Source organism: Sturnus vulgaris, chromosome 5, assembly GCF_052056855.1.
Source record: "Sturnus vulgaris isolate bStuVul1 chromosome 5, bStuVul1.hap1, whole genome shotgun sequence".
Classification (NCBI taxonomy): Eukaryota; Metazoa; Chordata; class Aves; order Passeriformes; family Sturnidae; genus Sturnus; species Sturnus vulgaris.
In genome coordinates this window covers 21,066,028-21,083,694 of record NC_142247.1, presented here as the reverse complement: position 1 = coordinate 21,083,694, position 17,667 = coordinate 21,066,028, and the positions used below count along the sequence as shown (strand labels likewise).

The 17,667-nt window shown below is 34.5% G+C and overlaps 1 protein-coding gene across 5 annotated transcripts in view; it reads right to left on the bottom strand.

The window, feature by feature from the left end:
• LRRIQ1 (leucine rich repeats and IQ motif containing 1) overlaps positions 1-16,572 on the bottom strand; it is a 113,188-nt gene extending 96,616 nt beyond the window's left edge. For 4 of the 5 annotated variants that reach the window (XM_088165018.1, XM_088165014.1, XM_088165017.1 and 1 more), the window contains exons 1-12: positions 16,424-16,572; positions 15,479-15,639; positions 14,217-14,313; positions 13,155-13,225; positions 11,867-11,969; positions 10,864-11,027; positions 9,455-9,529; positions 8,072-9,277; positions 7,169-7,321; positions 5,843-5,993; positions 1,830-2,023; positions 809-936 (exon numbers count right to left, since the gene is read on the bottom strand). In XM_088165018.1, coding sequence (XP_088021144.1) covers positions 809-936; positions 1,830-2,023; positions 5,843-5,993; positions 7,169-7,321; positions 8,072-9,277; positions 9,455-9,529; positions 10,864-11,027; positions 11,867-11,969; positions 13,155-13,225; positions 14,217-14,313; positions 15,479-15,610 — 2,474 coding nt within the window. In that variant the 5' untranslated portion in view covers positions 15,611-15,639; positions 16,424-16,572. The remainder of the gene's footprint in view (positions 1-808; positions 937-1,829; positions 2,024-5,842; positions 5,994-7,168; positions 7,322-8,071; positions 9,278-9,454; positions 9,530-10,863; positions 11,028-11,866; positions 11,970-13,154; positions 13,226-14,216; positions 14,314-15,478; positions 15,640-16,423) is intronic. The other variant, XM_088165016.1, reaches the window with a different exon arrangement.
• Between the last annotated feature and the right edge of the window lie 1,095 nt (positions 16,573-17,667).

Genomic DNA, 17,667 nt, shown 5'->3' with positions numbered 1-17,667 from the left:
TCAGCCCTATTCAGAACAAAATTATCACAGTATAGAAACATAATGGATATTAATTTAAAATTATTTTTCCTATTAACATATTGAAAATTCCAATAAATACTTCATATCTTTTTTAGTAGAATTTAAATTGAGAAAAAGGGGGGGGGGGGTGGGGAAAAAAAGACTTTTAATCCAGGATATCTGGTCATTCTACCTCTAAAGACATATAGATTATCTTAGAAAACAAACAGAAAACTAATTACAGAGAATTTGAGTGCATGATCCAGTTTTATGCTGCTTGTCTCAATCCTTCGTTATTTTATACCTTTTAAACAGAACCATAAGAGTGAAAAACTAAAGCAAATATACTTGTTTTGGAGGATATTAACATATGTATGTAAAATAAAAAACATTCTTATTTGTCCTTTCTAACTCTAGTACTTGCCCTTAACTTAGCCTTCAAAGTCTGTTTTGAATAAGCTAGCTGTGAAATATGAAGTTTGACAGACATACTCTCGAAACAATTGCTAAAGAAAGAATGAAACCCACCATGGTTTTAATAATGCCCCAATGCTCAAGAATTATTTTCACATAATAGCTAAAAGAAAAAAAATTAATTTACATAGCTAATGCTGTTTCAAATTTTCTTAGAGGTAGCCAATGTAATTGCATGCCAACCACATACTTTTATTTTTAAAGAATATCCCAAAAAAATAGTAAAATTTCAACCTAAGAATTTAGATACTGAGAATTATACTTTTCTGACAAGAGTTATGTTAATAAATTCCTCTGGATCAGTTTTATAAGTAGAAGAATGTTTCTTAGTTACCTGTTTTGAGACAGCAAAAGAATCTGCAATAGAGGCAACCAATACAAAGAAAGCATTCTCATAGAAGAAATGCTATTGTCATCCAAATATAGCTCTCTTAAGAGAACATGATTTTCCAGTCTTGGAAGCTAAATAGAAAGGAGATGGTTATTTAAGATTAATATAAATTAGAGAAACAACAATGGAATGCTTACCAGATGCTTTTCATAAATCATTACTAAGTAAAAGCAAAGCTAACATTTTGGATATATGTATCATTTCCGTATTGTGTGTGTATCACTTGTCACACATAATCTCTATATATCAGGTGGTAAATACTTAATAATGTCTTCTATCACACCTGAATAGTCAACATATAAGGTTAAAGGAAAAAAAACCTCAAGGCCCAAGAGTCACACCCTTACTATTTTATTCATACAGTTATTTGCTGCTTATTGACAATGCTTTTCATCACTTGAATTCATAGGAGAATAACTGCTAGTAAATACGATTCAGCACACAGTTAGCAAACTACTTTCCTATTTTAAATGCTGAAGCACAAAATTCAAGTTTTGGAGAATCAACATACATTAAATAAACATGATTATCATCAGGGTGATAATAACGATGTTATCATTAGATACAAGTAATGGTAAGAAGCAATTACTTATATGTAACAACAATTATATTATTATTACCACCCTGTTATAATTATCTTAATATTATAACAGGACCTATAAGTAATAATACTCTTTTGTTACACAAAATCAGAATCATATAATACAAGCCAAAAACTAGATGCTATAAACGAAGGAGGAACCATAATCACTGAAAGTCCAATTTTTCGAGGACTTGGGAGTAAGAAAACAATTAACTGCTAGCCATTTGTATCTTTGAAAAATCACCCTCTGATAAGGGAAAAAAAAAAGTTACCTAAGAGCATGAAACATCCCACAATGAAAGAGCACATGCTCAGAAGGCTGAAAAATATGACTGTTAGCAAAAATATATGCACAACAGCCACTAAATTCAAAGCTTTTACCTCCTGGAGATTATTGCCCTGCAACTTCAGAACTTGAAGTAGGCCACAATTCTCAATGCCTTCAACTTGTGCGAGATGATTGAAAGAGCAGTCTAGGTGAATGAGAGTAGGTACCTCACAAAGACCTTTTGTGCTGATTAACTGATTATGGTCCATAATTAATTGTTGAAGATTTTTCAGTGACTCCAGACCACCTGAAAATTCAAGATTTAAGACATGATGAAATAAAAATCTCTTGTCATTCAAGTACTGAGAAAACTCTGGATTTTCTGTACATTCTCCGATGTAACAATTAATATTAATACTGCATAAGGTTTAAAAATAATGACTGTATTTTGATCTTATTGCATATACAATGCATATGGTTCACAAATTTCTGATCCTGTTAATCAAGCAATAATAACAGTTCATAATCTCTTTGGTACTTCTGTTGGAAGAGAATATTCTTTTAGTGATAAGCTGTATTTCCTATGCTTTAACAACTTTACAACTGCTCTGAACTTTGTGAAATGCTAACAGCCCTGTTAAAATCATCAATCAGAATGAAAACAGAATGCTTAAAAGTTAATTTTTATTATTTTATTTTTTGAAGTTTTTTTGTTAATGTGTCAGCAAGGTTAAAAAAAAAAGCATTAAAACTTAGGCCGGTACCACTGTTATTATTTAAATTAGTCTTGTTTAAGAAATTATGACAAAATATTTTTAATTAAGAAATTTATAAAGAAAATTTAGTGCCTTTAAGAACAAAGCTATAGTACTATAGCCATTCTACTCTCAACAAATTCACTCCTGCCATCTACATTAAAGAGCATGCAATCTCTACACAAAAGAAATGCAAAGGAATTCCCATCAGCATCTGTTTCTTTCACAGAATGTAACCCAAATAATCCTTACAACAGCAAAAATTACAGTCTTCCCATAGTCTTACACATGCAATGGCACTGATCCATCTAACTTGCTACAAGACTACAAGTCCGAGCAGCTTTTCTGTGTCTCTGTAGTAAAAAATTCCTTTGAAGGGATACTCTTTACAAAATTTATCTAAAATAAGGAATTTCTGATTTTACTTCTGTTTCATGTATTCTTAGATAATTTAGTTAAGATTATTTGAGGGAACACTTTGTCTCATCTTTATCCCACCCAAAATTTCACAAGTTCCTTAAAAGAAGCTGGATAAGCTTTAAAATAGTGAATCTCTTTGTGACTGTCCTCTGAAAACAAACTAGATTATGAACCCAGAGATCAGTTTGCACCGCAGAGTATTGAGAACACAGAAGAGGACTTAGAAATGAAAACAAATGATAAGGAGAAAACTGAAGCAAAAAATTAAATATCAAAAGAGCAGTAAATTTTTAAAAATTCCCACTATAGGCATTCCAATAATTTTAATTTAAAAATGGTAAGCACTTAGTGAAAAGAATGCAATTGTCTGACATTAAAGTGATATCATCTAAAATGTAACAGACATGTCCTATCATGTAACTTCAAAACTGTGCTTTAGCAAATAAATATACAAATATTCAATTATTCTGAAAATTTCAAACATGCCCATGACATTACTACCCTGACTGCAAGATCTTGGACTGTAATTTTCTTTCGTGCTTCGATAAAAATAAAAAAGGAACCAGCACCATCTAGTGGTTTCAGAAACACTTTCATGTTTTCGTGTGTTGGCTCCCAAGACTTCCTCGCAAGAGCGGCTCTTTAATCCTCACTTCTCAGTTACCAGCTTAGCAGTACTGGAAACTTTAAAAGCACTCTATGAGCCTGCAGTGGGGCCGAGAAGAGAGACTGCACACACAATCAGAAAGACAAGGAGGTAAAACAGGATCTGGAAATTTTCTTCTCTGCATGCTGTTTTTTCACTCTTCTTCAACCTGACTGTCATTCAGAACATTCTGGAATTATCAAATGCAGTTCAACAGAAAACACGCCAGAGTGAATAACGTAATATAAACAGATGGCATTTTACTGGTTCTTCTGCCTACATGCAAAATTAAAAATAAGCGTGAAAGTCTTCTGCACGTTTCCAGAAGATATTGTGTGTTTTACATACGATGCAACAAACAAACGTTATCGCAGCCATAGGAAAAGCATTTTATTGACAAATACATTGTTTCAGCAAGATTCAAGGAGAACCTTTATGTAAGTTCTCAGCAATTTGCAAAGTGTAGCTGAAGTCTGCTAGTAAGGCACTCTCTTAGCTAGTGATGCAGTTCTGAAGTCACTTGTGTGTGACAAAGACAACTTAAAACAGTGAAAGCTGAGAGTGAACATAAAAATTAAAAAAAAAAAAAACAAAATAAAACCCTCAAACAAACAAACAAAAACCCTAAAAAGGTATCTGATGAAAATAAAAATCCTCTCTGTGCTGTTTTAAAAAGAGTATATTGAAAGCAGCATTTATGACCATCCATGGTTATGCATTGCTATTCTTCGAGCTGCCAGGATTCTACCCAGCATTCTGTGGCAATATAAATACCCTACAGAAGTGTATTCGAAGATTTGAGTCAGAATGCTACTACTTTTTGTGCATGAAAATTTTTAAGCAAGCATTCACCCTGAAAATACAAACATATGCACTCAACTTCGGTGTGTTACTGTCACAATTACTTAATTTGTGCTCATTCTTAAGGGAAAAAGCATAATTGAGACTACTTCTCTTACTGCTATTTTTAAGGGGGTTTTGTCAACTCAATTTTTCCCCTATTGATGCTGTATATCAATGACAGGAGAAAAGAATAAAAAGAGAAATCATAGTACGCCAGAAATTTCCCACAATAAGTCACTAAAACCTAAATATTATAAACGTAAATAAGCAAGATTTACAGATGGGAGGGGTAGCCTAACTTCTTATAACCCACAAATCCATATTTATGCATTCTGTGCACCTACTCAGTATGTTATGATATGAAATAAATCCTGTATTATGCATGTTTTAACCTAAAATCCTCAAAGCAATTCTGGAGAAGAAAAAAACCAACATTTGAAGATGATTTTGTGAAGATTTACTTATCCACTTAAATTTATTGGAGACTCAGTAACTGTAGCAGTGCACTGCAGAAAAGAGAAACTACCGGAGGATTTTACATCACTTGGGCTGTATGAAGTTACCACACTCCACACTGATGCCACATTCTTAAATATCATCCACTAAAACAATGTCATTCTTACAGTAATCTTGAAGACATTTTTATCAAATGAGATCAATCTGAAAAAAATCTTATCAAGCGCTATTTGCCAAAACACAGATGAACCTTTTTATCATTTTATTTTACTGTTCCTCATTAGAGTCCCAATATGCTTTTACAGTAAACATTCATTTCTCAGCACTTTTATTATCACATATTAAAAATTTTCTGCATGAGTACTAACTTTTAGACATATTAGCAATAATATTGATAAAATCTTCATCGAAGTCCCTACATCTACAGATTTTTTTAAGCTTTCCCATTTTCTGTTTGCCACACCCTTGCTGTGTATCACGGAACTGTATTTTCCATGTTCATAGGGTTACTTAACAGTCTTATTTAACAGTGGAACCACTTCTTATTTACAAGTCTTATGTGAATGTGTTTCGTCTATGAGCTTAATTGTTTAAAATTATTTTCCTATTGTCCAGCAGATTCAAGACAGACAACACGATTTCTATATAACTATTTAATGTGTCAGTCAGGAACACCCTGGAATTCCCTGCAGTTGCACAGCTAGGCTTTGCTTTCATTATGTCTGTAGATAAGCTTATCTCAAGCTACTCATATATTCCAGCTAACATACTGCAGATAACATTAGTGGCCCTTTCAGAATGATTTTAATTCTCTTTGGCTGACAATAGTTACATGACCTGATAGATGGAATACACAGCAGCAGCTAAGCCATGCTTTAAGATGCAGGTTTTTTCCCAAGTCTGTCTCCTTGGGCTTAGGAGCTGACTGGTTCTAAATCCAAGGGGTGTGTAATTCTGAAGATGAACTGCATAACTATTCTTATACAGATTGGAATAATTTTCTTACCAATTCGAGTGATTCTATTGTAGGAAAGTTCAAGATTTTGGAGATTTTTGCATCCATCTAAGCCACAAACTGATGAAAGACTGTTCTTATTCAGAATGAGAATACAGAGATTTTCCAGATTTGCACAGTCAATAACCTGAATACCGTTCTCCTGCAATAAAAGAAAATGAGACTATGAAATAGCATCTGAAGTGAAGTAGCAGAATGAAGTAAAAATATAGCATATTTCCTTCATTGCTTATTTTTATCCTAAACTCTTAGCTAGGAGTAAGGGCATCTCTATTTTTCCATTTGGAAAAAAGAAATCACGAGTCTTAGAAATGACCTTTTGTGTCCTGCTGAAATAGAACAAGAATATATCTAGAACTTCATTCTGGCTCCGAAAATTCCCAAAGTTGAAACAAAACAATCATAAAAAGAAATTAAGAACAGAGCAGGCTCTTCCATATATGTTTTCCCACCTCCCCAAACCCTGGGAGACTGAACTAAAAACTGCATAGAAACATTGTATTTACTACATGCTAATGAAGACAGCTGTAATTTTGCTGGAATCCTATTTACTAATAGCAAAAGTCTGCATTTAGAGATACTTTAGTCAGAAACATTAACACTATTCTAAGCTAATACTTTTCCTCCAATGGATCCCTCTTTTTATACATTCCCTTCCCCAGGTCGTTTTAATAATGCTTCCTCAGATTTCTCTTTCACTATTTGCTGTGCTTGGTCTTTTCATCTGGAAAATGTTGTTAAAACACATTAAATTAAAAATGTGAACAAAGCGTTTCATGCAAATTGCCAAGTTCTGGAATAAAGATGCAATACAGAGAAAAAGTTTTCTTTAGTCATTAAACAGGGCCATGTAAGACACTGTGCAGTAGCAAATACCTAAACATTAGGCCTCTAGTATAACTCACAATAAGTACTATTCCTTGAGCATATATGTTACTAATTTTAATTAATATTCAAGGTGTATGTTGCAAAGGACTCTTTCTACTACCTATACTTGCTCAAGCTGAGCACCTGCTATGGTGAAGAGCATCTGCCCACTCATCAATCAGAGACTGAGGTAACAAAGATCTATACTAATTGCTGATCTTAGGCTGATATTTTCTTACTATAGGTTGAATCATTTGCAGCATGTTGGTGTTGTTATTTGCACTGTAAATCTGCTGTTATAACTTTGTTCACATTTGAGAGTATTTAGTTGCTTTTCCTATGCTCTTAAGGCTAAAAGTTATATATTCGGTTGGATACAACTACACAATCAACTAAGGAGCAAAACTGGCAGTCCTCCTCATATAACAAAGAATCAAATATGCTTGGTACCTCCACATTGATGTACTTCAGGTCTTTGCAGTTACTTAGTCCTTCCAGTGCAACCAGTCCACAGCGCCTCAGAGTCAAAACTTGAAGATTTGAACACTCAGATAAGGTTGAGAGGCTACAAGCTGGCAAATCTTCGAGTGTAAGGGTTGTGACCTACATGCGTTCAATGATAAATAAAACTAATGCTTTGTATATTGAGCATTTATTGCACAACATCATATACGGTAACTTTCTTTAAGATGAAAAAGAGAACAAAACTACAATTTAGTAATGCTTTATAAAATGCAAGCAACCAATGGTAATATTTTCCTTTAGAAAAGAATGGCAATGATAGGTTTGATCTGTTCAATGGGAGAAGCTAGCATGAAAACAATTGTCACAGTATCATAAATAATGAGTGCAGAAAAGACAAAAATAGTTCAGACTAGAAGTGTGTATAGGGTAAGAAAGTTCAGACTAGAAGTGTGTATAGGGTAAGAAAAATAAGTCCTGGCAACCAGGAGAAGTCCTTTATGGCAAAACACTATCAGTAATGTCTTGTTTCTAGAAAAGACTGTTTTTCTCAAAACTTTGAAGGGGCTAGTTGAGCAGGAGCTGAAATGTGGGCCTTTACAAAAAGGCAAAACCTCGTTAATTTAGCAGAAAGTAAGAGCTCTTGCTTTTAAATGGTAGATATTATCAATCATCTGAAGACTAATACCACACCAGTCTGCTCTACAACACTCACAGGAATTCAAGAGTCCTTGTCATTGCCCTTATTCTGCACCTGGGCATAGGAAATCTCACAGTATCTACTTCCTGCTCAACAATAAACAGCATTCTGGCAACATACCAAAATAGAAAAAAAACAAAGGAAGTGATAGTCTGTCTTCCCATTTAATTCTCAAACTTTCATGTAGCTACCTGTTGCAAGGTCCTCCAAGGGCCACTATGAATTATCTTTTCTGTACTTAGTGGAGGCATCTTGCTGACTGAACTTTTCCTTAGTCGTTTCCTTACAATTGCTTGTTTTCTTTGGTTTTCTTCATATATTTTCGACCAAGATTTGCATGTTTTCATCCAGTTTATTCTCTTCTTTTCAATATCATCAGGAAAAATTACTTTACTAGAAGAATCTGCCACATCATTACTGCTGTCCCAGGTGTCTCTGACTTCTTCAGTAGCACTTTCCATCAGAAATAAAGTTTTCTTCATGGTTTCATACTGAGAAAATCGATCTTTAATTTCTCTGTTATTAGCATTTGGCTGGACATTTGGTGGGCTGCAGCATATGCATTTTGCCTTATTTTCTACCATGTAATTAGCACTGAAATTAAGAGATTCATCCTTTGATATATGACCATTTGAAGCTTTATCAAGATAACTTGTTTGTGAGTAATTTTCTTCTACTTGTGTTACTGAATTAATATATAAGTTCTCACTATTCATTTGAGAAGAGTGTTCCTTCTCAGAGCCTAGCACACTTGGTGTCAAATTTCTTTCTGCTGGCATCATCCTATTATTTGTTTCATCCATCATTTCAGCATGTTTTTCTTTTGGTTCCTTTACTTGTTTATTTAGTTCCTCCTTCTCTTCTCTAATTACTTTCATATTTTCTGTCTTATAATCCTTTTTTATGTTTCCTGTGTTATTTTCTACATTTTCACTCATCACAGCTTCTGCTCTTTTTTGTTCTAATTTTTTTTCTTCTTCTCTTCTTATTTGCAGTTGCTTTTCTCTTTCCAATCTCAGGCTTTCTTTCTTTTTCTCATATTCCTCACACCTCCTCAACTGTTTCAAATATTCTTGTCTTTCAATTTCTTCTTGTCTCTTTCTTTCCTCTTTTCTCTTTAACCTGTTTTCTTCCATTCGCCTGTTCAGTTTTTCCTCTCTTTCTTTCATTTCTCTCTCTATTTCCTCTAGTATTTTCTGCTTCTTTCTTATTTCATATTTCCATTGTTTTAAAATGGGAGCATATTTTTTACGGACTAAAAATGCTCTAAATCTAGCTTGGATTTTCACAGCTGCTATATTCTGTTGTTCAGCCAGTTGTTGTCTTTCTTTTGCTTTCTGTTCTTCCAAGGCCTTTTTCTCCTCTTCCATTTGCAACTGTAGCTTCAAGATCAATGCCTAGGCCAAAACAATTAGGATAGACTTCAACCACTTTTAAAATGGGACAGGTATTGGCACATATTTATCATTAATAAACAGAATCTACTATATTAACTGTTCCATTATAACATTTATTCTCAAACATATAACAGTAACTTCACAGTCTTTTGACAAAAGCTCATTGTACAGCCTTACCTCATGCTGCCTCATTTTGTCTCTCCAAGCTTCCTCTTCCTTCTGTAACTCATCTTCTATTGCAGCTTGGCGTTTCTGCAACACAAATTAACTTAAACGAATATTTTACAAAACCCAGAACAACATAAGACACCCTCTCTTCAATCTCACCCATCTTCTTGACTTTCCAACAATCCAATTTTGTGAATTCCTGAATTTAAATGAGAAACCAAGCCGTGTGTAGATCAAAATAAACAACAGGACACTTGCACCAGTAATGTAGCTTTGGTTATGTACTGAGAGATGCATACCTTCAGAAAGTCAGCACCTTGGTACTGACCCAAACAGCTGCCACCTTCCTCTCCAAGATCTATACTACTATTGAGGATGAAAACTAGTTATGAAACCATTCAAAGTACAGGCAGAAAACAGAAACATATCTGAACAATAGCATGAACAATCTCCCTTTAATTGCACTGGTATGTACTGATAATATTAAAATCGTTCAAATGGGAATTTTGTTCAGTAAAGCTAAAGAAATTTTTGTGACAGCTATAGTGGACACTGAACTGGCCTTCAGAGATCAAAGGTCTTTTCATTTACTAAGCCCTTCCTTACTGTTGGTGACTTGAATTACCTCGCTGGTGCCAAGGTGCCCACATCTTCAGAAAGCCACAAATTAGTTATTGAAAATGTAGTGTTAACACACCTTTCAAAACACACTTATATAGGCTAAATAATAAAATTCTGTGACCTCAGAAGTATAATATCTGAGAGTTACATTTCTTCATGTTCTTATGCTCCCTTTTCCTTTATGATGCTTCAGCCACTGTAGCAAAACACAACGAGATAGTCTGAGAGTGCAACTAGTCAACGTGTTGAGTTATCATCTGTTGTGGCAGAAGTCAGTAGATAAAGCATGAGTAAGTTTCCCAGATATCCCAAAGATTGGAAAAGCGAATATTGTAACTTCTACCTAGATGAAGAACAGCACCAGCATTGCTGAAATGAATAATTTTGGTTCTGATTACTTCCATTAAGATTTTAACACTGAAATGTGAAATTGGGGTGGGAGGTCCAAACTAGCTAAGTATTTTCTATTAGGGCACAGTGACCATTTTTCATTTGTGATTACTTTCAGCACGACTCTCATTTCCAGTACTTTGGCAGTTTTCACAATAGAAAAGCTTTGTAAAGGCAAATTAAGGAATAATTAATATTTTGCATAGCAAATTCACTCGCTATTGATTAAAGAGTAAACACATAAAAATCAATGGACTATACTTAAATATGTTTTACAGCTCATTGGCAACACAAGTAGACAGGGTTTAGGACAGTCATACAATTTGAGATAGTAGTCTCTTTTTCACATTAGAGCTTGAATTCACATACTCTTGATTGGAATAGATTGGCTTTATATCATTCATTACCTTATGAAGAAGATCTAACTTTATTCTTTCAGCCTCAAATTGCTCCAGATGCTGCAATCTTCTTGCGTGTTCCTCTTCATTCTTTTTTTCTCGTGATTCTCTCTCAGCTTTCCACTTTTTCATCTTCTCATCTTCAAGTGCAATTGCTGGTCTACACTCCTCTACTTCACAATGGGCAAGACTTATGCTCATTTCAAGATCAGCTATTAATCAACTAAGAAACTATTTAATTTAATTTCTTAATAAGCACTGGGGAACATTAAACACTCTTAAGGTATTTCACAAGAAAAAGATCCTATGATGATATAGCCAGCAATATATATCTGATTTCTATATATATTATAGTATATATTATAGAATACACATAGGAAATCAGAACTAAAGTCCTTTCCATCAGAGATGTTTTATTATTATTCTGAACACTTCCTGACTCTGCAACTACTGTGCTTATTCTAAAAATGTACAATGCAGGATTACAGAGGATGTCTACTGTGGCTGTTAGTGGGCCTTTAGCACTGATATGTTCCAGCCCAACTCATCCAAAAGCCTTGGTAAAGGAATATTCCCAGCCAATGTGACTAAAAAAAGAAAAACCCAAATTAAACCAACCAAACAAAATTACCCAACCAAACAAAAAACCAACAACCAAAAAAACAAACAAACAAACAAAAAAAAAAAAAAAAACCCCACACACCACAAAAACCCCAAACAAATAAGAAAAAAAAAAGCTGTGGCCAAAGTAGAACCTACTTAGTGCCTCTGAACTGCTTTCATTTCCAAGTGGCATTTTTTGATAATAATTTCTATTATGATTTTGTGATGTTGAAATGAGATAAAAGCAGATGTGTATATTTATGTCCAATTCATCAAGTATCAAGCCCAGTTGTATACTGCAATGTGAAAATCTTTAAAAAGAATGCTATGGTACTTTTGAGAACAGAAAAGCAGGAAATAGTGATATGTTAAAAATCAGCTCAACCAAATGAATAATGTGCTTGCTTACCTGTAAGAAAGTCGTCATCAGTGCCCACTTCATCACTGATGGACTGTCTACAATCAGGTGTTCTAGCAATCTTCAAGTCTTCATTTTCAACTTCAAGCAGTATCTAACATAGTTTAATATTTTTATTAAAGAAACAAGAAACAAAATTTAAAAGCAGAACATTGTAAAAATCTTCCAGAACAAGGATAAGCTTTTTATCATATGACGAGTACAAAAATGCAAAACTTACTACTGACTAGAATCCTTACACATTGAATAATGCAAACATATCAGTCAAAATATTGTTTTCTAGAGCAACAAATATTGTATTTATCAAAATACGTAATATTTCGATGTATTTTAAAAATATATTTAATATTTTGACTTGGAAAAATGAATGTCTTGCATTTCAGGTTTATTTTACTTTCTGTGAAACCAAGCACTATATGTATAAATACTGTTATGCACACTGGGGAAGAACTAGTTACAGAGCAAATTTTTAAGACTATTTCAAAATCATATTATGGGCACAAGGATTGCTATAATTATTTCATTGTTCTTTACTGGCAAGTAATCTATTCCTGCTCATTTATCATCTGTTCATCACATGCTTTGGGCCTATATTAATATTTGTAATGCAGCTGAAGTCACATGAAGTAATTGTGCTGTTTTAAACAATGGTCTTCTGAGAACAAAAAAATCATGTTTGCAAGAGTGCTCGCTAATAAAAGCCAGGCAGAAAATTAAAAGTGATTAAATTAAATACAGTTTTATATTTTTCTAAGAAAACTTCAGCGAGTTATTAGTCAAATCCTATGAAAATATAGAAGCAGTCTTGTTCATAACTCTTGATTTGTCTTTAAAAGTCACAGAGATTACTATCTTTATATTTTCTGCAAAATAATGAAATATATTAGGAGCAAGATTAATAGTAGTACATCTTCCTGATAATCATAAAAAAATAAGATTAGAGAAGCTTAAGTGCTATCATAATATTAAGATAATATTCTGTAAATAATTAGAAATAAAGGAATATTCAGTTTTGTTTAATTTTGTTGATTTTTTGTGCTCAATATCTCATAATTTATTTCAAATTTGAAAGCTTATAGATATGGTCTATTACAGTTGATGTCCTAATTCTAAAGAATTGTATATAGAAACTCATCTTAATACCTTATGGACAGTCTGAGAGAAAAAAAGAATGAACACATTTATATGTCTCCTTAGGATGCCACCAAAGCAAATGTAAATTGTCTAGATTATTTAATTGAATTTTGTTCACTATAAATACTGTATAAATAAAAAATACCTTTTCATTAAATTGTTTTGAATCTTCATATGATTCAAAAGGATGGCAAGAAACTAATTCATAAATGTCACCTAAAGAAAAATAAATAAAAAATAATAAAAAAAAATAAATCAAAAATTTAGTTCACAGAGAGAAAGCCCCTTACCAGTGCTCAGGTTTGGTCTACAACGTTTATCTATTCCATTTTTTTAACTAAAACAAAAGGGTCTTTTTCCTTTCCTTTTCCCCCAGTTGTACTTAAAAATGTATGGGAATGATTTATCTACATTAAAGCAGAAAATGTGTGTAACAGAAACAGACACAATGATCTCATAAGAATACAGTGATAGCAAATATGAAAGAGAATTCTGGATCATGAAACACAGCAGAACATTTTCTGTGCAGAAAAATAAAGTAGCACTATTATCAGATAGGTCAAAAATTGACAAAGAACTATAAAAACAATAAAAAAGAGTGATTGCATTACAAAAAAAGAATAAATAGGGATGTTCCTCAGATATCAAAATGTGTAGTCAATATTGAACTTCTGGTCACCAAGCCTATTGCACAAATGCAACAGACAGTACCAACTCTCTGGCATATCAATTATGAGCTTGGCTTCAGTCACAGAGCTGACAGCAATTTATTTTTTTTTTGGTAATTAACAGTCATTTCCAATGTGAGCTTGGGCATCTCTCAAGACAGACTTTAAATGTATTCTATGGGAGTTAATTGTATTTGAACTTTGTATTCCAGTTTCTACTGACTTCATTTTAGATTTTCATGAAGAGTCTGGCCTGGGCTCTGTCTCAGAGAGTAATCTCACAACTTGCCTTCTTTAGCATTAGATGAGTTTTTAGAAAAGTTTAATTTCTGCTCAGATGTTGCTTCAAGAAGATAGTATTGCATGGCTTTATTCCTAGAGATTTTCATAATGCACTCAGAAGCTGATGGAATAGGCTTCACTGCTTCTACTTAAAAGTTTCCATTATTTTACTGATGCGTGTTAGTCTAACTTCCACTGGCAACATGAGGTGTACAAACATTTTATCTGTGATTAATGCTTACTTGTGCTTTGCTCACCTTCCAAGTCCTGCAGTATAAGCTTTTCAGCATCTTGATTGCTACTCTTGATAAAGTTTAAATAGGAGAGAACTGATTCTGGTAAGTCATCTGAAATCTAAAAAACCACAATCTTTGACATATATTCTACATTTTCGTCTCACGGGCTTGAAAAGCGGTAAATACTTGACATAATAGAATAAAGACTTATTTTGGCTTCACCTATAAAGCATTGATGGAGATTTAGCAGCAATTTCTACCAAAATTTTTCCAAATTCCTACACTCTTCTTGTTGACTTATCATCCACTGAGCAATTAATAATTTTAATTTTAATTGAATTCTAATCAAATTTTAGTAATATATCTTTAGTAATACATCTCCAGAAACACATTTCAATAAATTATTGTGTTTACAACTGTGTTAGACCAAGAAATTAAAGAAAAAGAATAAGATAAAAATTAGCAAATACCTGTGAGGCACAGCATCTTTTTCTTTGAAATGTTTAGACTCCTTACAAAATAAATCAATTTTAAATTTACTAAGGTTTAAAATATGCACATAGAACCAATGTTTCAGTTTTCTTCATTACATAGAAACTTTCTATTTAAAAGACTGTCTTTAATGTCAAAGGTTTGGGAAAATGGTCTGCCTTCTCTCAGATGTGCAAATTGTGGCAGAAATTGCTGATATTCAGTATGTGCCTTTGTCTATGTCATGTGAAACATGATTTATGATCAATATCATCTAGCCTAATATCCTACAAACCAGTCCCTTTGCTCTGAATCTGAAAGATTAAAATGGCAGAAAAGGACCCAAATAACTGATTTTATTTCAGAGGAAAGGCGCTTCCCAAAGTAAGAAGTCATCCAAGAAAGAGGACTTGAAGAACCTATTTATATGAAATTAGTATCTGGAAATCTTATAAGAAATCTTCTAAACCAGTCTCTTGTAAGATTAAAATACAGATTTCAGTGAAGAATCATCGGTTTATTAATCCAGATTTAACCTGCCTCATCAAACCTCATCTTCCAGCTTCAGAGGATTCTAAAACAAAATCTCCAGGTCTGATCTCAAGCAGAATGCTGATTGATATTCACCTCTCTTATTGTCTTGTCACCACTGGAGGTCACATTTTTAATGAAGCATTACCAAGACTACTTTTCAGAAGAAATCCTGGTTAGGTGTGTCAGGAAAATGTTCACTCATCAAACGGGCTTTGCAATGCCCACACTACTTTCGTACTACACGCTGCAGAAGCAGTTTTAGCTCACTGCATACTTACTGTCTCACTGTCACTGAAGGGCTCGTCTGATACCTCTGAGGTATCAGGATCATCTGTTCCAAACGAAGAAACACTGATTCTGTCTAATTCCATTTCTACTTCTTTTTCAATTTCTTCAATATCTTCTGACATTCTGCTTCCCACAGTGTCTGTTTTGAAAGCTACACAAAAAAATTATACCTTTCAACACAGCATGACCCAAAATAAAGAGAATCTTCATTTAGCCTGAGTTCATTCAGATGTATTTATCGAACAGTTGGCTTAAAACATGAAAACCTCATCCTATGCCAACAAGTTAAGAATAAGAAAAACATTACCTTACGATAAGAGAATCCTCATAATTTTGCAAATATTAAATTTCAGTATTTAAAACTTCCACCTGCCCTCTACTTCCTCACAAGGATTTTTTTCCAGCCCTAGTAGCTACAAAGGGGAAAAAAGCCCAAAGCAAACCTTTGAACAATAAATAAATATTAACAATTACAATTACAGACTAAGAATATAGAAAACACTCGATGAAGTTTTAATGATAGAGAGAAAACAGCGAGAAAATATGTAACACAGAGAAGTAAAAAACTTGTGGATGCATGCAGGCAGGGGGATACCGGGTACCAAAGCTCCCCCCCGCCCCATCCCGAGTCCCTCCTTTCTCAACCCGTTGCGGCGTGCAATTAGGGGAATAGGAGGCAGCGAGCAGCTCCTCGCCGGCTCCTGCAGCGGGCCACGGGCCACAAGGAGCGCATTTCTGCCGGGAAGGCAAGAAGCAGATACAGGCTGAGAGAAAACTACACCTCCCGAAAGGCACCGCGCCCAGAGGCAGCACCGCCCAACGCTGCCTCCTGACAGGCCCGAGGCGCCGCCCCTTTGCAGGCTGGGAGTTGTAGTCCATTGCACGGAGCGCCCCCAGTCCTCCCGTACCCCCGTATACTCCATGTGCCCACTCACATGTAGTTTAGTCAAGTTCCTCACGGAGCCTCCGCCTTTCTGGCAGCCTCTAGAGACAGGCCACCCCTCTGCCCTGAAATTCCGCGTCCACCAACAGCGGACGGTCCGGAGCTCCAGAGAGAGGACCAGAGCCCTGCACCGCGCTGCCACCGCGGGAGCGTCGCCACGGCAACGGGAAACAGCGGCTCGGACGGGCAGCGAGATGAGCCAAACTTCACCCGGAGCTGTCGTTTCGCGTTCGTGGGCCTCTGGGCAGTGAGACGGAGCACCTCGCAGCGCCTTTTTTGGGGTGTTTGGGTTTTTTTTTTTGGTATTGGGGTTTTGTTTGTTTGTTTGGGAATTGTTGTTGTTGTTTTTGAGGCTATTTTTATTTTGGTTTTGGTTTTAGCGTTCACACTAAATTGCAAGGGGCAATTAACTGCAGCTTAAAATAAAAAAGACCAAAACGGAAACAAAAAAACAAACAAACAAAAAAAACCAACAAAAAAATACAAAAAAAAAAAAAAAAAAAAAACCACAAAAAAATCACCCACGTGTACAGTGTAATAAAGACAATGGTGAATATACACATCTTGATGCTTTTACTGCTGCTATTATTTTTGTTCAGTGTATCAGATGGCTGTTAAAATTTATAAAATATTACCTGACAAATGAAGATCTATTGTAATTCATAAGAGTAGTTATATTTGTTTCATAATGAACTGAGTATGTGGTTATACTTTCAGCTGTGATCCAAAATTGAAAACAAAAGAATGAAAATAAGAGATAAAAAACAAATACAGAAGTGCTATTTAAATATCTTCAGTGGAATTTTCTAGGCAAGAAATCTGTTTTCTTTCTCTTAGTTAGAAGCTTTATTTTTTTTTTTAATGTTCTTAATTTAAAAAGCAATCCTTCCCCTCCCCTTCCCATCAGGCTCTGGGTCTCATGCTTTTGACATTTGACTTGTGGCTTTTGTTTGACAGAAACAATTTCTTCAGTGTTTTTTTTCTGAGTATAAACAGAATTTTTCTTCTGTTTTAAATGATTGCAGAATAAAAATGCCCCATTCCTGGAAGTGTTCAGATCCAGGCTGAATGTGGCTTTGAGTGACCTGGTCTAGTGGCAGGTGATGCTGCCCGTGGCAGGGATGTTGGAAGTAGAGGATCTCTAATGTCCCTTCCAAGCCAAAGCATTTTATGATCGTATGGTTCTAGGTAATCGACAGAAGAAATAATGGATTTTCACAAGGTGGCAGTATTGGA